The sequence below is a fragment of the Astatotilapia calliptera genome, chromosome 8, assembly GCF_964374335.1.
Source record: "Astatotilapia calliptera chromosome 8, fAstCal68.1, whole genome shotgun sequence".
NCBI lineage: Eukaryota > Metazoa > Chordata > Actinopteri > Cichliformes > Cichlidae > Astatotilapia > Astatotilapia calliptera.
Genome location: NC_137429.1, coordinates 21,941,242 through 21,962,359, shown reverse-complemented (window position 1 = coordinate 21,962,359; position 21,118 = coordinate 21,941,242). Strand labels below are relative to the sequence as shown.

Here is a 21,118-nt window from a genome sequence, read left to right as displayed (position 1 = left end):
GACATAAAAGTGGAACCTTCCAGCCCGTCCACAGGATAAGTTTGCCTGCTAAAATGTCAAGGCGCTCTTTTAAAGCTGCAGTTGACTGGATCTCATTGCATTTACATTTACTGACGTTTCTAACATGAAAGCACCAGATAACACAATCACACATTTACAGGTTGCAGTGGAGACACACACTGCACACTTGTCGTTACCTTGAAAGATCACACACAGAATGACAGTACACATCCTGAGGCATCAACAGCTGTATGAATAGGTTTTTCATATGGACACACTTACAGAGTGACTGGCAGCCTCCTGTCAATCACCCTCAGAGAGATGTGCTCCAGTAGATTAGCAGAGCTCCTCTTGCTCTGCCAGCCAGAACTAATTGAACCGCAGGCGGAGCTAACCAGCCTCGCTCACACTGGCACAGCTTGGCACGCGAAGCTTTCATCAGGTGAACAGATGCAACGTGAGTCACGGATCGCCAGAGATCGTGCTCTCGTTTTTTTGGGGGCATTGTCTCAGTGATCAGAGCTCTCTGGTCTGTTTCAACTGCTCAGAAGCTACCTATGGAGGTGGCAGTATGACTGACTGTGGTTTAGCCCTCCAGTCTGATGTTCTTATGATTAACAAGTGATGATAATTATTATCAGGAGGATTTTCAGCTGTAGCGCATTAAAGATTTCCTGAAATTAGCGTTTGCCAGTGAGTACCCTTCAGGTGTAGTCTGTTTATTTTCTTCTCAAAACCAGACGAGGCTCATTAAGATGTTATCAGATTAGCCTGCATGCAAATAAGATTGAAAGGGGGAAATTATTGCAATAAATCACCTGGCATATGGCCAGGTTATAGCCATAGGCAATGAGTCTTTATCGCAGGATTGCTTATAGTTCCTCTCGATTCTGTCAGGTTAGCTTCAGAAGAGAGGAGACACCCTTGAGCAGATGGGCTGTTTTTTAAGTTCTTGTAAGGAAGCATTGCCAAAAAAAAGCACACAGGGAAATGAACACACTGAACTCAAGAGAACAGATAAACAAGGATGAAATGGTGTAACCAAACAAAACAAAGACTTTGTGGTTACAGTGATTCATCATCCTTTCGGTGGGTATCAGCTTTTCATTTAGTAGAGGAGAGAATGATCGCCTCTTCTGAGGGAAAACAAACCCTGATATTTGAGCCCCATTACACCAGCGACTGTGTTTCCCATATATAGACATTTCTAGGAATATTTGTCCCTGCACCAAAAAAAAGTCTCCTTGCAAAGCGAGTTTGATTTTCAGTCAAGTCTTTTAGTTGTCTTTTGTGAAATGTTTAATCTATGTCAGGTTGTAACTTTTGCGGTGGTGTTGTGTTTGAACAGGACCTGAAACCCAGCAACATCGTGGTAAAGTCCGACTGCACACTGAAGATTCTGGACTTTGGTTTGGCCCGGACGGCCGCCACTGGTCTCCTCATGACGCCCTACGTGGTGACGCGTTACTACCGCGCCCCTGAAGTCATCCTGGGAATGGGCTACCAGGCCAACGGTAAGTGCAGGAAGTGGATGAAGCGGCTTCTTGACAGCGACCGGCTAATGAGGAGCTGCTGCCTGGCCTGCTGCATGGCCCTCACCCCCTGAGATGTTTCAGGATCACTTCCCAAACACTCTCTCCCACACACAGGCACACACTCCCTTTTCCTGTAAAGGTTACGCTCAGGGGGGGAGTTGGCATGTGTGGCATCGGTGCTTTGTGGGGAACTTCCTGTCTGAGGACTGTGGTGCCCAGCAGTGTTTTAGCATGTGTTTGATGTTTTATTAACAAGTTGCCTGAGCTCAGCTCAGCTAAGCCAAAAAGTAAACCTCAGTATGAATACAGGCACTAATGCATGCTTCAGCAGTTTCACCGTGCACCCCTGCTTGAAACACATCACAGTTTGAGCAAGGCAGTCTGAAGCACAGAAGTTGACGTATGGTATAATATGTCATATTGATCCATTAGATGCCAGAGCACCAATATTACATAGTTGAGCAGAAAGATTAGTAGAGAACTAGGAGGACTGTGCTGTGAATTAGTGCAGCCCAAAGCTAGCAGAGATGAAACGAAGCATAAGAGATGTACTGCGATATGTGATTAAAACCTATCACCACTAAAACCTCAGTTCTGTATATAGATAAAAATCTATAACAGTGCAGTAAAAGCTAGGGAGACGCATTGGGTGCAGCTGTGGTGCCGGTGGTTTGTGTTAGATGAGCATTTCCTTTTAAGAAGATGGCCTTGTTGTGGGAAGTCTGAGATTCTCTGCTGTGATTGTGTGAGATATTGACATTATCAGCACTGAGCTGCAGACACTGTAAGGTGAATGCCAGCACAGCTCATTAGGTTACCGTAATACTGGACATAAAATGTCTAGAGAAGCCCACGAGTGCAACAGTTTTGTTATAATGTTCTGTCCCAGTAAGGAAATAAAGACTGAATTCATTGGCTAATAACATGCTGAGAGTCAGGTGGAAGCAAAAACACTAAATGTAATTGGAGAGCTGCACTGTTTGTTTGTTACTTTTAAAATTCTGTTGATTTAAAGTGTACATATTGCCCTAGAGCACAGGTGCAGGTAGTACAAGTCCCCTCTCAAAAAACAATTAGAGGGTCTCATAAAAACTAATACTCATCAGAAACACTGACCTGATTCTTTTTTTTTTTCCTGCTGACTTGTTGCATCTTTCTTTCTTATTTTATTTCATTGTTTTGGGTTATTCTCTTCTCCCTCCTTTGATGCTGCGCATATGTAGTGGATATTTGGGCTGTGGGCTGCATTATGGCAGAAATGGTTCGCCACAAAATCCTTTTTCCAGGAAGGGATTGTATCCTTGAGCTGCTTGTAGCAGTGTCTGGCATTTCATGTGAAATGAAGATGGCCTCAAAACAGTCACCTTTTCAGATCTTCTTTTGTTTCCTGATTTTTATTTTTTGTTATTTTTCTTTCTCATCAAATACATCGCAGCTATAGAAATTCTGTTTCTTGGATTTGCCTGACACCTTGACTTGCAGCCGCCCACCTGCTCTTCCTGCAGATCCACTGGCTCGACTCCCTCCTCACTCACTCGAGCAGCAACACTGTTGCTTCGAGCACCATAACTGTCACATGAAAGACCTGAAATAGAATTGATAGTTTGCTCTGCCATAGCTGAGAAGTGAACTGCATAAAATGCCCTCCAGTATCCTCGAACTGCTTAGCGTATGGCTTTTGTTGTAATGTGAAAGAAAAACTCTTAATCTAAAATTTAACACAAAAAAATGATTTCTTGGCATCATTAGATAACACTTTCCAGCTTAAGTTGCAGTGAGGATACAGAGAACATTAAATTGCATTTTTGCAAAAAAACAAAGTTCTCATAAATGTTAAAAGTCATGGTCTGAAGGAGAAGTAAACATACATTTTTGCAGCTATGATGGAGACAAACACCTGTTAAACACTGATCCAGGTGTGAGAGTGCTCTCAGATGCATGCAGGTCATTTTGCGTCATGTGTCACCTTGCACGAACATCATCGTGTTTATGGATTATAATTTCCCCTCTCCTCTTGTTCTTATTTTCATTTTTGTTTTCCATTTGGTTTTCAGTCCTGCATGCTAATTCGGTGGTTGTCATTTCATTTTTCAGTTGATGTCTGGTCTGTTGGCTGTATCATGGCTGAAATGGTCCGGGGTAGTGTGTTGTTTCCAGGCACTGATCGTATCCTTAAGTTGAACCTCCATCCAAACCCCCGTCCTCCTCAAACGACCGTTGTCCCATCCTCTGTCTGACATCTTGTTCATATCTTTGCACACAAAAGGGGGGGAAAAAACCTGCCAAACCTGCTGTTTAATGAGCGATGACGACATTGCGCTCAGGGTCGACATTCATCACTCGCAGTGGCAGAGCTGGAAGAATTGTAGCCATCTTTCATGGCAAATGCTGGCTTCTTACAGCAGGAAAAGTACAAGTTTAATTATGTGGTGACAAGAATAATGGCTCCAATCTATTTAGGTGACCCAGTAAGTCTTATTACACCAAGGTTAGCACTTCTATTATGCTGTATCAGACCCTGTTCAATATAAATGGTTCTAACAAGAAAGTAAACATGCACTACAACCCTATTTGATCCCACTAGAGAAACTGTGAAGCAGTGGAGGGAAAGAATACAGGCATTTTATGCCCTGATTCAAAAAGGTCCCTATATAACAACATATTGTTAAAGAGCTCCTTTGTTTAGTAGTTATGGGTTTTTATTAATGGGCTGATCATGATGTCACCGACTAGTTCCTAGTCTTAAACTTCAATACGACATTAGAATTTCATCATCTAGGTGTATTATGTATCAGACTGTAAAACTGCACATTCACTGACTATCAGTCCGCAGTTGCTAGAATATCCTAAACAATCCTGCTTTCTGACACTTAAAGTAACAAAAATTCACATAATGGACTTAAAGTTTTATTCAGAATAAGTGACTGAGCCCATAAGATCAGGAAAGTATTTACCGAGGTAAATACAAACTTTTACTACAAACTTTCAAACAAGGCTTTTTGCAAACACCAGTATCGCCCCCTGTTGGACACTAGAGAGAATGCTGGTTTTAGGCCCTCCCCAATTGGTTTTAGTTTAAGATCCAAAAGCCAGCTCCACCTTTTATGTGAAAAAAAGGCCACTCTGTAGCTTTGTGTCAATGCCATCCTCTTTAAATTAAGTCAAGGATGATATTGTCAATTGATTTGTTTTTATCGGATCTTTTTAGCAGTGTAGGGTGTTTGGTTGAAAACATGGCTTAAAGGCTAGCTTCCTCATTAGCTTACTACTAGGATGCTAGCAGTCGGTAGCTTTGATTTGTCTTTATGCAAATTATTTACATTCACAAAAGCTGCTAAACAACAGACTAAAGGATAAAGAAAAAAAAATCAATCATAGCAAATGTACTTTGGCATTAGGAACTTAACAACCAGAGCTTTTTGTTTTCTCAAGGCTAGGTTTCTCCTTCTGTTTGTTCATTCATGTTTGAGGATGAACAAAGATGTGAACAAGCAGTCTGAATGTGTTATCTGTCCTTACATGTGTGTGACTTGTATTTCCAACATCTGGATGTCTTACAGGTGAACCTCACATTGCTTCACTTGACGTCTAGCTATGCAGAGTGCAGATGTTTGAAATATGTGTGTGTATTGTTTTTTTCAGATTGTGTGTATCCCACTCAGCCCATCCTAACAGGTTTCTACAGGAATAATGTGCAAACGAAAATCGTTTAGTTTCAAAGCTGTGTTGTAGCTATTTGTGGTTGTAGTCATTTGCTTTCGTTCTTTTTTTTTTGTTTGTTTTGTTTTGTTTTGTTTGAGCTTTCTTTATCAGCTCAGTATTTGGGGAACATGTCCAAACCAGATCAAACATTCCTCAAACTTCTCTCAAACTGGAGCATCTTGTTTTCCAATCCAGCCGTACGCTTTTCTTAACACTATAACCAAAAGATATTGACCAGTGGAACAAGGTGATCGAGCAGCTGGGGACGCCATCTCAGGAGTTCCTGATGAAGCTCAACCAGTCCGTGAGGACCTATGTGGAGAACCGGCCACGGTATGCTGGCTACAGCTTCGAGAAGCTCTTCCCTGATGTCCTGTTTCCTGCAGACTCTGAGCACAATAAACTGAAAGGTAGGGGTGTCTTGTAAATTCTTACTCAAGCATAAGAAGGTAATGAGTGTTGAAACAGTTTTGGTGGATGGTTGTTAGTAGGAGCAATGAGGCAGTCATTAGTTATGCCACAGTGTGTTTCCGTTTTACTGCTTGAAACCACTGTTTCAAGCTGTGTTGTTCTTTTTTTAATGTAGAATTTATCATCTGTGACCTTTTAGAGGTTTTTTTTGGGGGGGGGGTTGTTTTTGCATTTGGAAGTGTAACAAATGAGTCCGTGGGTAGTCAGTGAGTACACATTCAAGGACGTATAGATATGAACTTCTCCTCCACATGTGCTTTGGGTTTGCAACCTAACAAATATCTGCTGACAGCAAAGCCAAAGCAAGATCACTGCTCGGCGGCAGTCTTTGCTTAACTACTTATTCTAGAAGCCGGCAGCACCAAAGTTGTTTCTTCTGTGAAGAGGAATTCACCTCAAGCGTGTCTTTCTCTGTAAATGCAGAGGTGGTGACAGGAACACTCACAGTGAGTGCCACAGAGCTGTTGTAAGATGTCGCAAAAAAAAAAAGTAGTTCTTTTTCAGTCCTTGTTACTTCACAGAGGTAGGAATGTGTGATGACAGTGTGTTCCCCCCTCAAGTTCTCTGCTTTAACAACATCAATTAGCTGTGATGACTCACTCTGTCAGGTTTCATACAGAATGTGAAACAATGTGTGATAATCAGGGCGGATGTCCTTGACAGGCTCAAATGGAGACAAAAGTGGATACATGTTCTCTGTTGAAAAGGCAAAAACCTCGGTGAGTTTCCCATCTTGGATAGCATCGGGGAGCAGTGTTTTGAAAGCTGGCTTTATTTGTTCTAAAGGCTTTGTGCAGTTTTTTTTCTAGTTTAAGGTCTGTGTGAGTCAGTGTCAAAACCCTAAAATAGACATCACAGGTACAAACCTCTGAGTGAGCAAATAAGCTCTAACCATGTACCGTTCAGACTTTTTGCTTGGGAGGGATAGCCAATCACAAGAAAGTTTAATTCTCTCAGTCATACAGGATTGGTTCATGACTTCCTATTAACCTCCGTTAGTTTAGGGTAGAATATGTATTCCCTGGGTAAAAATGGTCACAAAGACTACGCTGCACCAAAAACCACCTTGTGGACCTCACAACAGGAATTATTGTGATTTGTGGTGCTTTTCCGTACACTCAGCCATTTTCACCAATATTAGCGTTCCCCCATGTGCCAAATCCCACTTTAACCCTTGACTGCTCTTTTTTTTCTGTTTAGGTGTAGAGGCAAAGAACAACAAAAAACGTTTGTATTCCCATGGACTGCTACATTTTATCATTATATAATTAAAAGAACAAGAGCTTCAGTTAGCTTGGCACGAAAAAAGCTGGTAGAAATGTCCTTCAAAGAGCTGCTTTTTACTATTTTGGGTATATTTCAGAGCTTGTACATTTTCACTTTTACTTGAATAAAGAAGTTTAATGAGTTAAAAAAAAAAAAACCCACCTTGTGATTGCTTTGATTGCTAGTAGATTGGCACAGTCGCCCGTGGTTTGATGCCCAAACTTGCTAGCCAATCAACAAGCAGTAGTGAAACTTGAAAAAGTGTGGTGCAGAGAATTTTAGCCCTGAAAGTAAAAGTTGTCTTACTGCTGAAATCAATCAATGACACAGCTTTTACTCTGAAGCTGAACGTGCTCTGTTTCTGAGTGGCATCTCACTCTTCAGTTTCACTGCTGCTTAGCAACTAGTTGGTGAATGTTTGCAAACAAGTTGGCAACAACGAGCAAACTCCTGTAATCCTTCACGATTAGTAGATTAGTCACACAGAGGTCACTTGTAGTCTCTATGTGAGTGAGGCCTTAACTTAAAAAGGAATGGTCAGTGTGATTCAGATAGAGGCAAACTTAGGGTCACAGAATAAGACAAATGGGGATTAATCTCAACTGTGAACCCCCAACCAATTTTGGCAGATGGCCTCCCTTTACCTGAGCCTGGTTCTGCTGGAGGTTTCTTCCTTTTTAAAGAGTTTTTCTTTCCCACTGTCACCACCTGCTCTCTCATAGGGGGTTGTCTGATTGTTGGGGTTTTCTCACTACTATTGAAGGGACCTCACAATATAAAGAATATTGAAGGGACTGTTGTGATTTGACGCTGTATTAGGAAAGAAAATGGGTCTGAAAATATACATTTGGAGCTTAATATAAGCAGAATTTTTCCTTTATGGAAAAACAGGACTTTATAAGTGGTACCACGAAAATTATGTTATGAATTTTTTCCCTTCCTCATGGATACTCATTCGTTTACATTTCAAAGCGGTTGCTGCCTACATTGTTTCCTGCACCAACATCCCATCTCAACAGGAAATGCATCTCATCAACCAAGCCGCACACTCCTGCATATTTTTTATGTTCAATTATTTCCTTTCAGCGAGCCAAGCCCGTGACCTCCTATCAAAGATGCTGGTAATAGATGCATCAAAGCGGATCTCAGTGGATGAGGCTCTCCAGCACCCCTATATCAACGTGTGGTACGACCCAACTGAGGTGGAGGCAGTAAGTACTTGAGTTTCGTGTATTTTCATTGCATTCCTGTTTGAGTGATAATCACATGGAAGTGGTTATCACTGCTAATAGCATCTATGTTCATTGATTATGGCAATCACACCTGAGCTCTACCCATTTCAGACCTCTTAAAAAATCCTTAATGTGCAACATCAAAGCCGCTCTAAGTGTAATATAATTTACTTTAGGCTGGAATATATCCCTCATATTGAATAGCTGATGGGAAAATTCGATTTAAGGGTCTTTTGAAGTTTAGCAGGAATGCCGCAATGTAGCTTTCCTCTGTAGAACATTGAACATTTTCCTGTAAAACAAGTGAAAAGGTAAAGTTTAACACCTTTCAAATGCCATTTTAAGCTCCCTTTTCTGTCTCAAGACTACAAACTGTAAAGCTGTGTCTTTGTGCTTCAGTCTCTAAAATTGAGATGGTGACAAATGTGAAGCCTCTCCTTGGAAACGCTGTGACTCAGCCAGTGCAGATTGATTTTTGACTGCGTTTTGGCAGATTGGGAAATGAGGCGAATTGTTGCTTTTTCCTCCTCTCCCCTGCCTGAAGGCTGATGGGTCAGATGGGTTTGAGTCTCAGTGACCTCTGACCTCATGGTCAGAGGTCAGATTTTATGAAAACCTTGTGAACACTTGAAGAAGGTGATGTAGTAATACCATAGGTGTGTCTAATAGCAGGCTGAGGGTACCACTTGTAGTCGCCAGTATTTTTCAACTCGGGATTCACTGAGTCCGAGACATCCTCATACACCTGCTGTATGTGAATGACTTCTGTAAATTTGACCTCTGGTTTGGTAACACTCATAAATCAGAGGCTACTAGCGTCGGCGTTTGTCTCTTAAAGAGGCAGCATCAGCATCTTCTCTTTGCTCTGTTAAATGTTAGAAAAGGGAGAGGTTTAAGCTATGGCCTGAGTCTATAATGTGTGCGGATGTGATATGAATGTGTGACCATTTGGTAAAAAGACACATTATTCTGTTTTTCTTTCCAGCCACCACCGGTGATCACAGACAAGCAGCTGGATGAGCGGGAGCACACAGTGGAGGAATGGAAAGGTAGGAAGGATCCTCTCCTCTCCTGTCATAAGTACTTAGCCGTTTACAGGGTGATGCATAAGGTTGGTCTAGCTTTGTGCTTCACAGCCTGTGGGACATTTAATCTTTGTTCTGGAAGGGAGTTGCATGTTTTCCTCTGCACAGTCTGTCAGAAACCATAAATGCCCCAGTGTCAGACACGTAGTCCTCATTTTCTGCTGAAAATAACTCTGTGTCCAAAGCAGCATATTTCCCCCGTTGGTCCCCTCGGCCAGAACATCAGAGCTTTACCGGCTTGGGAGAAAGATAGAGAAGAGGGAAAAGCTAATTTTCATTGGTGTATAAATGCAGATTTACATTTGGTTTTTGTTTAGTCTAAGTCTGCAAAATGAATGAAAGCTTTCAAAATTAGTGCAGTTCATTCTTCACGGTTACTTTACAATCCCCGTCATCTGTTTTTAGTCACAAATACTAAGGTGTGCAAACCTGCATCACCTTCCTGCTGGGTCTTTATTAACATAACTGTTCCTTTAATGTGAAAATGGTAAATTTAAAGCCTGTTTGCTTCATTCACAAAAATACATATTCCTGGATTATGATGCTTGGAAGCCTTGTGGGTAGAAAATGAAGCGTATGCTGAGGTGCTAAATGCTAGAGTTGCTTTATACTGGTGAGAAAATACCCACAGGCTACCATGTTAAAATGCTCATCTTATGCATACAGGTTCAGTTCTCGCTAGCTAATTTGTCCTTAATGACAAACGTTTGATTTTAGTGGTGTTAAGCCTTAAGGATGAATGGGGTGGGCACTCTTACATTTAAATACAATCACATCTGTTTTTATGAAACAAAACAAACTGAAAAACAAGCAAAACAAGTAGAACCAGTTTTTCCTTAAACTAATATGCATGTTTTATTATTCAAATTAATTTTAAATGCCGTAAAAACTAAACTGAGTAGCTGTTTTTCTTGTGTCCAGTCACATGTTTAGATTGAGCAAAATGGTGAGCTCATCACTTTAGGTTCAGGTTTTTGGAAATATTTGAGCTTTTTTAGATTTTTTTAATAGTAAAAGAGGTGTTTTCTCCATGTTAGTATTCCTTTGAATATCTTTAAGCTCCCCTGTCCTAGCAGAGCAGTGATAACAACAGGAGGTTCACACCTGAAAGTGTAAATGTGACACACAGATGGCTTGAAGACACACTGTCCCATTTCTGTCTCCTTAGAGTGAAATGTTCCCGTGTAAACTGGGCATTCATTTATTACCATTTTTTAGTCTGAAGCTTTTTGCCAAAAGAAGAAAAACATTTGTGCATGACCTCATCTTAAAACTGTCTTTCACCCTTTTTTTCTTCTTCAGTTTTTAAAGTGATCTGAATAAATGGCTTTCATTGTGTTTGTTACAGAGTTGATATATAAAGAAGTGCTAGACTGGGAAGAAAGGACGAAGAACGGCGTCATCAGGGGACAGCCGGCGTCCATAGGTTGGTGGACTTTGTTATGTGAGAGAAGGTTTTAAAATGAGTTTGTAATGGAAGAGATGAATATGTTTGCACTGCACAAGACGTCTGCGCATGATCACGGCTGCTGCACTATATTGCAAGTGATTGTAATGTATCTGAGACTAAGATGCTTTCCTTCAGATGACATTTGCAGCGCTTTGATTTCATTTCCGTAATCGCTCTAATGGGAGCAGATGCGAACAGCGTTGGCCCTGACGTGACCCGCGCTCACATTTGTGTTAATTTATTTATTATTTCGGTGAATCTTCAAAGTCGTGTAGATAAACCGGATACATTCAGGCATTTATACGGCATGTGGTTCAGAATGAATCCACTCGTTGGTTTGTCAAATGTAAAAACCAGCCTTCACCATCCCGTCTTTATTAGATCAGCTGCTAAAGCACAATGCTGTTTCGTGACTGACCACAGGCCCATCCCTGCTTCTCATAGCACAGGTGCAGCAGTGAGCAGCAGCCCCCAGCAGCACCACCAGCACCATCCCTCCACTTCTTCCTCCACCTCCGCCAACGATGTCTCCTCAATGTCCACCGACCCGACCCTGACCGACACCGACAGCAGCCTGGAGACGGCGGGCCCTGCCGCCGCCGCTGCTACAGCCTCCGGCCCAATGGGCTGCTGCAGATGACTATCGCCTACACCTGGTTCTGGGCTGGGCCACGCCACCTGGTCACATCCAAGACCACCAGCCCGACACCGGCCCCTAGACCCACCCGCTGTGTTTGCTTCCCCTCCGTGCTCGTCTTCAGTAGTGTAGCTTTAACTAGCTAGCTGTTTGAAACATTTCTGAAAGGACAGATCTTTTTCTTTTTTAATGAAAGCTGTAGTCTTTTTCTTTACTTCTTTTCTTTTTTTAAAAAACAAAAACAAAATTAGGATTTCTTTTCAGTTGAGTCCTAGCTGTAATTTATTGTGGAATTTCTTAATTTTTTCAGAAACCTGAGATGATCAGAGAATTTTTATCATTTCACTATATTCCGGTTTGTATGAGCCAACAGTGAAAATTTAAAGAAATATCTGTAAAATGTTTCAATGTGATTTTTTTTTTTCTCCACTTGTTAAGCTACTGCTTTTACAATTTGCCATATACGTGTAGATTGAGTTTGTACAGATTTTATTGTAGATGTAGTTTTACTCTTCGATACAAGTTTGCAGTGAGCCATTGAAAACCTAATTTAATTGACGAACTTTGTCTTAGCACTCCCCCCGTTTCTATTCTCTCTCCCATAATGTGGATATTAGATCATATGTATATCCTTTTATTTGAACTCTTTTGAGTCAGTACTACATTCTTCATTGTAAATTTTAACTTTAACGAAAGCTTTATAATCAACGTATTTTTCCCATCATTTAAAAATGCTGACATTTTCTCACCATGTGATTTGATTTTTTTTTTTTTTTAACCTCTTACTACAGGATTGGTTATGGCACAGTTAGGTCCTGCAGGATATCCTCTTGATGACTGTCTTCTGTATTATTTTTAAGTGCTTTTAAAGTACCTCTTATCTGCAGATGGCTGTGCGACACGTTGGAAGTAGATAGGCGGAATAGTTTCGGTATCAATTCAGGACTTCAGAATGTTCTTCATTGTGCTTCGGGAGGTTTTTGTAAGACGTAGAGTAGTTTGAGGTTGTGAAGTCGGCGATGGCGTAAGTGGAATGTGTTTCGGTCAAGTAGGGCGACGTGATATTCGAGAACGCATGCGAACGTGTTGATATTTGGCATCTCGGAGCGACAGCGGTTAGGTGTAAAAGGTGTGTGCCTCCTTACTCTCAGATCCCGTTATTAGTAATGTGTTTTTGTTTTTAATTTTCAAATTTTTTTTCGTAATAATCAGCGAACACTTTGCGAACTAGACTTGCCTGTAACTATGGCTCAAACGAACTATCTCTATATAACCTAGCAGCACAAAAACCAGAGTCAAAAGAAACAAATTTTTTCTTACTGTATGCAATAATAGCGTCCTGTTTTAAGTGTATATGATTTTTGTGTTGAAAGGAAAAGTGCCTGTTGTTTGTCATTCATTCCTGAGTGCGTGTAGGAGGGAGCATTTTATCCGTCAGCTTCTGGATAACAACAGTAGTTTCCATGTCAGAGCGGTGACGTGCGAGGGGAGGTCGTAGTTCTCACGAGCGTGTTGTATATTTTTCTACTTGTTTTGGTTTTGGACTGTTGAGCAAGAGACTGCGGTGTCTTGCAGGAGAAGGTGGTGGTGACGTATGCATTGAGGTGCTTATGCATTTGTTGGAGTCATTTCAGAAGAAGAGGCAGTTTTATCAAGGTCTTTCATCAAAGTAAAAAGAAGTGTTTCTTTGCAGTGACAGCAACCAACATATAGAATAATGACAATTTTTATACATGTAATTTTCTTTAAGTCGTTCATTTAATTTGTTGACTGATGGACAGAAAAATTAAGTGCTGGATCAAACTATATGAGCAAACTCTGCGACTGAATTCATGCTAGTATTTTAAAAAGCTTTGGATAAAGTTTAATATTAGAAAGGCAGATTGACACTAGTAGAAAAAAGGCAGAGCCATGCAGCCACATCACATATAGCACATAACACTTGTATTAACTGAAAAGAATGTCCTTGCCATATTGAATCAGCTAGCCATATTAGCTTATTTTCTTGCAGCAAATCTGCCTGCCACCAAATGTTTGCATAATATTTATTTATGTGATGCGCTCTCACGTGGATCGTGGATGCTGACAGCAGAGGAGTACATGCTACAGTGCTAGGATTGTCAAATTGTGTAAGACAACACCGTCTGCATCCTGTTGTTTTCAGTGGTGACATTATCTTTAGACTGTAGCATACACTGTAGCTCCACTCAGGCAACTTCTCTGCCAGATATTTAACCATTTATTAACAGCATGATTTCTCAAATATTAACACCACTGAGGGCCTTGTCGGTGTCAGGTTCTGAATTCGCACCCTATTCATGTTATTGATCTATAACAACTAGTAACTTTACATCTAGTGGTTTTTACTCAATCAGGTTGAACCATAAAATATGTCTAAATAGCTAAAAAATTATCTATAGTAAAATTAACGTAAACGCCTAATATTGCACCAGTCTGTGATGGCTAATGCTCGCTAATAGTCCTAAGCTGGACATATTACATAAGCCAGCTAGTTATCCAAAACCTTATCAGATCCAAACTTATCAGATCAACAGTCACACATTATTCAAAACAGATTTTCCCAAAGGGTGGCATGTTTTCTTTCCTGAGCTAGCATGTAATTTATTAGCGAAACAACTGTTGGTTTTGTTTTTTGTTTTTTTGTCATGTTACTAGCTTCGCTGGTGTCATTTAGCTGCACAGCCAATAGTATTTCATATATCAGCAGACAAACATGGCTATCACTTAGCTGCACAGTTGTTAATATTTTACATTACAAAGCAAAAGCTGGCCCTATCAGTGAGCTACAGGACAGTTAGCATCCAAAATGGCAGCCTGGTGTTAGCTTAATATCTGGTGTGTTAAGAGGCAAATGTTAGCGTTTACACTGAGCTACACTGTATTAAAGTATAAAAGATGGACGCAGTCTCTGTGATGACGTCTACATAAAAACAGGAAAGTGTTTACTGAGGTCAGAGCAGAGTGCTGTTTCTCCGAGCTTTATTTTTAATAGCCGACTCGTGGCTATTAAAAAGATTGCAAGTTTAAGGACAAAGTACAGCGTTAGCAGCTGTGGAGCTTCACCCATACAGCACAACAAAATCAACCTGCAGTCATTTAGTTTCTAACTAAATGTTGTAAACTAAAAATTGATTTTTTTTTAAATGACACAGTTAATGCAGAGAAGCAGTGGTATGCATCAAATTGTCATATTAGCTGAAAAGAAAGATGATGTTCTGTAAAGTGCTCTTAATTTTCTTAGCCCATCGGTAGGAACAAATAATTGGAGTATTTTCTTCTTCTGAGGTTGTTGTTGTTTTTGTCATTATTACATCTCTCAACCACTTTCATTCTGATTCAAGTCAGCTTTGATGAACTACCTCACGCTGAATTTCTGCCTGTTCTTGCATATAGTCGCCTGCAGAATTAGCTATCGAAGACATGTGAATAACAGATTCCATTATTTATTTATTTGAAAGTGTACTATTTGTCGGTTTCAACAGACTTCTAGTTTTGTACATTATGTATACTTCACCTAGAAGTAAGAGAATTGTTATATGTATTTTTTTTTTTGTTGTTGTTTTCTTTTTGTTTTTGAACTAAATGTGCAATACCTTCAGCAAACTGTGCGAGTAGTATGTGATGGGCCTAGCCTTTGTTAGCTGTCTCCTGAAGGTAAAGAAAATGTTTGGTACTGTCAATCCATGTTTTGATTTTGTTTTTTTGTTTTTTTGTTTTTTTAAATGAATAAGATCAGTTTTTATTTCTGTGACTTGTTTATAGTCAAAATGTTACGTATTTGGTCTTACCCGTCAAAAAACAAAGAAACAAAGAAAGTCTTTCACCTGGAGTTTGATGCAGAGACCGAAAGTTCTTTGACTCACACATGGGTGACAGATTTTTGATTTGGGGACATGCTTAGAATAATATTGTTAAGAAACTCACACAAAAAATGAGTCAATACCTACAAGAATTCATTATATGTATGGTGCTGGTTTGTAATGTTTGCTAGTGAATCCAGCCATGCAAGTAGTTTTAAGATTTCCTGGATCTGCGACACCCAAAAAACTGCAACCCACAAAGAAGTGCACTACTAGAATACATGCATTGGGATCTGATGATGCCACCTCTTAAAAACTCAAAAACGGAAAAAAAAATGAAAAAAATAAAATATACTGCAAATAAAACAAATACACTTTGATTCATTCATTGTATGTCTGTGTCTGTGAATAAAGACAAATGCAGTTCTTAAGGGTACTCGCGGTAAATCCCTGCATTTAAATCCTCCCAGAAGTAACTAATACTATCAACAGAATATGTATATTCGGTATAATCTTTATTTAACTGTGAAAGTCATTAAAGACACATTTTTCCTGGAAAAGGGTGATACAGAAAGTGGTCTTGGGCTAAAAAAAAAAAAAAATCAAACATTTCAACATACCACCTGGTAAAATACTGCCCCCTGGTGGTGCAAGGTTTATTTAAGATTCGCAGCGGGTAATTACATAAAGTACCTTTTAGGACCAGCAAACTGTGAAGCACCATAATAACAGTAATGAAAATAATAATAAAAAAAATATTCATGTAGTTGTCCTTAAACATCACCACACATGTCAAACATTCATGAAACCCTTTCAATCAAAATGTAGCTTCTGTTGAGACAATCAGTTTGGGTCAGTTGATATATTCATCAGCTAAGGACAAGTATTGATGTGTGTGTGTTTTTGGTTATTTGTGATATTTTGCAGGTATAGTTAAGATTAACAAGTGATGACCACTCATGGCTTGTTTGATTTTTTTTTTTTTTTTTTTGTTTAATGGCCTGAGTGATGTCATTGGGAAAGAACTGCTATAGACCAAATGACCTGAAACAAGGATGGGAACAGTCAGTTGTGGAAACGGAAGAAAAAAAGTAAACTATCAGTGACTAGTATTTTTTGCAGTTGCCATCTTGTTTTGTTTTCTGCTTATTGTGAACCAAAGTGACCGTATTTGAATAAGAAGCTAGGCATCGACAAAGAGCTGGGTCTGAATGAGAACCTAAAAACACCATGTACGTCTACATCCTGGCATCTTATCTATTCCTTTTTTCTTTTTTTTTCCTCGCCTGTCCCGTTTGGTTCTTTTGCCATCAGAATTATTGTCTAAAGGCAAAGAAAGATGCCCAACGGATTTCTTTCACCAAATGGACCATCCCGGCCTTGCCGCATTGGTCCATTTGATTGACCTTTGTTTTTATTGTTTATTTTATTTTATTTTCACTTGCTACACACGGGACAGACATGACTGGGGGAAAGAAAAGGGAGGAAAAAAGAGAGGTAGGGAAAGAAAAACAGCGAGGAAGAGGAACGGTGATAAAGGGCAAAGAACAAACAAAACAAACAGACAAAAAATACATATTTCAATCACCTGTTGAGAAAGAAAAAAGAGAAAACAAGCAAGAAAAGAGAGCAATATAATGAACAACATCATTGCGATAATCTAACAGTAAAAAACAGTAAATATTGAATATTATTGTGCAGCACGTAAGATCGACAGCGCACAGTGTAATTTGAGGTAGGAGCCAAAAAGGGTGTAGTTTGTGTGTGTGAGCACCTGTGTGTACACCCCCGAAGGGGCCCGAGCGAGCCCCACGCTCCAGGCCCCGACAAGCAGCCACCAGGAGTGAGCCGGTGCATACCTGGACGCCCATCCCCGGACACCAAGAACCACCAACGCACCGATGTCTGAGGGTGTCTGCCACTGACAGGGGGAGTGGTGGGGGGAGATAGGCCTCCATACCTTGGAGGGCCTGAGATGCCCCTAGAGAGGTGGTGTCTGATACCCGACCTGACATATAGACACAGACAAACAGGCACACACAGAAACGAACATCCATTCCCACCCTCATGCTCTCATATGCACTTACTCCACACTCACCCAACGTGGAGACAGACATAAATAGACACTGTACACACAATCACACTCCCCAAGCGTACTCTATACCCCAGGTCTAGGTACCCTTGCATCTTATCTATTCCAAAGTAGCTGAATCTTAAAACTTATCTTCCTGGACCGTTTTACTCTGAATGGGATCATCAGCCATCATAAATCCACTAAAAAACTTAGCCTACTTGGTAAAAAGTGAAAACTCTACTTTTTGCAACAGTGCAGTTGTTTTATGTTGCTAATCTGAAAGAATGGCAGTTAGCATCACTTTGAAGCTAGGTTCACTTTTTTATTATCTCTGTGAGATCAAAATATGCTCACTGTGTTGTGCTTATTCTGTCATTCAAAGTTTAAGTATTACAGGATTGTGAGGTGTGCCAGTATTGGATTGATTATTAGCCAGCATCTGCTATTTGGGCTAAGACTTTAGACAAGCAGTCCCCAATCCCCGGGCCGCAAGAGTTGAAGCTCGGGTGTGAAATTTATGGTTTATCGCTTTTTTTTTTTTTAAATCATTTTTATCATTAACTCTGTTTCCATGGGTCTTTTCCCGTGTGTTATGAATAAATCCTCTTTTTTTTGGTACCAGTACTAGTTTTATTTTGTTGTATTTATCCGCGACACCTTAACGGCCGATCCATGAAAATATTGTCGGACATAAGCCGGCCCGTGGCGCAAAAAAGGTTGGGGACCGCTGCTTTAGACTGTATATAAAATTGGAGGCCAGTGTCAGGATTTGACCACACCCATTTTGATTCTGGGGCCAAAAGTGGCCATATTTGAACAGAAGGTGGAGCGCTAAGTTATCACCTGTAACGCTAACAGAAACTCCAGTAGGTCAGGTTAATCACCGTCATGTGTGTAATCCTTGTCACCTTTATTTCCATACATGGTCATTTGTTACAATAGTGGAAATCCATAATAAATAAGCACCATAGATGATCCGCAGAGCAATAACAAACATTTAACCTTCGTCATGAGACATACATAGGAGAAAAGTAAAAGGCTGTTGGAATCAAAGAGTTAGACCAGCGTGTACATGTGCAAATGAAGTCAATATAACAACACTGTATTTTAGCTCTTTAAAAAATGGTCACATTGCCCAACCAAAAGCACGCTTTCACATATAATTGTACTGCCTAAGGGGCCCTTCGGGGATTGACTGTTACTAGTTACACCTCTCGATGTTCTGATTAACGGTAAGATGCTGAAGATAACGTTCTCACAAAACTCAGTAGTACTCACTCATCTTGGGAGCAGACATTTGAGTGTTACAGTGAGTTTGATGCTTTCTCTATTGTTTACAATTTTCTATCGGGCTGGTTTGATCAACGACACATTACATTCACTATAAAGATACATTCTTAATGCAAAACTTCCATTCAATTCACAATTCACTTTCACAAGAATTGGCACCTTCGAGGGACTCATCAGCATCAGCAGTTTATTCCATATGTCTTTTAAAAAAGCTATTATGGAGAAGTATATGCACCACATCTGTGGACAAGCAAGCAACACTTCATTTTTCCTAGTTCAGAACACTTCCCTGAAGGCACAACCAGGAAACTCCATTGTTTCTTTGAGGGCAGTGTTCAGCTTCGTGTGCCAAAATCAACATGGCTTCCAGGCAGGCCATTCTGATCTCTCGTGAGCGAACTGAGGCGGTCTAGCTTTGGTATTTTACTGTGTACTGTAAATGGACTTCATGTACTGAGGCACATATCCCGTGTGCTAAGCTGAAAAGAACCTGTTATATTATCTGTACATTAAAGGTATGTTGACATCAGTGAGGATCAGAGCGAACCAAAGATTGAGGCTTTGCCATCAAATGAGTTCGGGAACCATGTCGATGGTGACGAGAGGCACTGGAAGAGCCTGAGGATAAAAGAAGAGCTATGGCAGAAGTCCCATCTGTTAATGCGTTTGCTTTTTTTTTCCCCTCTGAAAAGAAACTGTTTGGAAAGAGTAGTTTTCTTAAACCTGCCTTTGTGTTGCAATATACAAATTGAACCTCCTAAAGCTACCACTGTAGTTAAGGAGTCAGTTTACCCAAATAGTACAAAATACTCGTAATTAGAAGTTATAAGCTACTCAAAAACTTTCATTTGCCCAGATTTGAAGATATACAGTACATGAATGGGATTTTGGCCAGCACTAACCTAGTATAATTTCAGTGTCTGGTGTTTAAAAGATTAAAATGATATTTAAAAAGGGTCAATTTGTAAAAGTTACAGTTCTTTTTTAGAAACTAACATTTTCAAATTCTGAAACAGAAAAGCGTTTGCTAGCTTCCTCTACAGCCTAAACTGACCCTGCAGTATAAGACACTGTTTGACATTTTGGGAAGTGTATTTGCTTTCTTGCCAAGTTTTAGCTAAAAAGTCCAATATCATCATGCATACTAACGCTAGACATAGCTACCTCGGGTTAGCATGAAAACCACAACCTAATATTTTCTTAATATTTCAGTTTTTAAGTGCCCAGAAAATGAAATTATATATGTTAATCAATTAGCTTTGCAAGTGTCAGTGAAGTTTTTATATATAAACAGTACTAGGCCACCATTTTAACTTCTGTTACGCTAGGCTAATTGGTTAGCTACCTTTATCAAACGAGCCATTTCTAGCAATTTCTGACCAAAAAATCTATGTATGGGGCCAAAATGCTTTTTGAGGTGTATGATGAAGGAAACTACGGAGCCCCGCAGGGGACATGGGAGAAAAAAAAATTAAGACTGACTTTTGCGAGATCTCGCAAAACTATCTCGGGATCTCGCAAAAGTTTTGCGAGATCTCGCAAAACAAACTCGGGATCTCGCAAAACTTTTGCGAGATCTCGCAAAACAAACTCGAGATCTCGCAAAACTTTTGCGAGATCTCGCAAAACAAACTCGGGATCTCGCAAAACTTTTGCTAGATCTCGCAAAAGTTTTAGCCGCATTCTTCCCGTTAGCTCGAAGCTAACAGGAGGTCGAGACCTACTTCAGCCGGGAGGAACACCGCTTTCCCGGCACATCGTGCCTCGACCTCCCGGTCGACTTCGAGCCGGCGTCCGAAGAATGCGGCTAAAAGTTTTGCGAGATCCCGAGTTTGTTTTGCGAGATCTCGCAAAACTTTTGCGAGATCCCGAGTTAGTTTTGCGAGATCTCGCAAAAGTCCGTCTTAATTTTTTTTTCTCCCATGTCCCCTGCGGGGCTCCGTAGGAAACACCACCTGTTAGGTGTATAATGACTTATTACTAACAGGTGTAAATTAAAGTCTTTTACCATACCATGCATAACAGCTTTTGTCTATTAATGATTCTTTGTTGGTTTTAAGTTTTTATTACTAAAATGATATTTTGATCTAACAAAAACTAATTACTTTCCCTTTTTTAAAATCATCAACAAAGCAGAATAACTGTGAAGTGTAAGAAAATATCTCTAAGGTATTAGCTATTTATGTCTTAGCTACCTATTAACATGTTTACGCCTACTTTGAAACAATCACTATGAAGCTGTGTTCATAAGCCCAGTAGGCTTTTGCATTTTATAATCAATAGCCTAATAGCTTAAAAAAAAAAACTTCTTAAAAAATGGCTCTTTACCAATGGTTCTAGAGCCTCGTGTTTGTGCCCCTAAGCTAGGCTCAATGGCTATTAGCTTTAGCACCTTCTTTGACATACAGGCATGAGATTGGTTTCACACTTCTCATCTAACTCTGCAAGACAGCAAATAAGTGTATTTCCCAAAATGTGAAGCTATTGCTTTAAGATCCCATACAGATAGACAGCAGTCCACTGTCTTAAGTTGCACACTTTTAACACAAAATCCA

At 40.1% G+C, this 21,118-nt stretch overlaps 1 protein-coding gene across 4 annotated transcripts in view; it reads left to right on the top strand.

Annotated features, from left to right (window-relative positions):
• mapk8b (mitogen-activated protein kinase 8b) overlaps nucleotides 1–12,129 on the top strand; it is a 31,211-nt gene extending 19,082 nt beyond the window's left edge. For 2 of the 4 annotated variants that reach the window (XM_026177139.2, XM_026177141.2), the window contains exons 6-12: nucleotides 1,349–1,514; nucleotides 3,630–3,701; nucleotides 5,465–5,647; nucleotides 8,061–8,185; nucleotides 9,192–9,255; nucleotides 10,640–10,717; nucleotides 11,191–11,782. In XM_026177139.2, coding sequence (XP_026032924.1) covers nucleotides 1,349–1,514; nucleotides 3,630–3,701; nucleotides 5,465–5,647; nucleotides 8,061–8,185; nucleotides 9,192–9,255; nucleotides 10,640–10,717; nucleotides 11,191–11,381 — 879 coding nt within the window. In that variant the 3' untranslated portion in view covers nucleotides 11,382–11,782. Of the gene's footprint in view, nucleotides 1–1,348; nucleotides 1,515–2,758; nucleotides 2,831–3,629; nucleotides 3,702–5,464; nucleotides 5,648–8,060; nucleotides 8,186–9,191; nucleotides 9,256–10,639; nucleotides 10,718–11,185 lie in introns of all 4 variants that reach the window. The other 2 variants (XM_026177142.2, XM_026177140.2) reach the window with 2 other exon arrangements.
• Nucleotides 12,130–21,118: the final 8,989 nt, after the last annotated feature.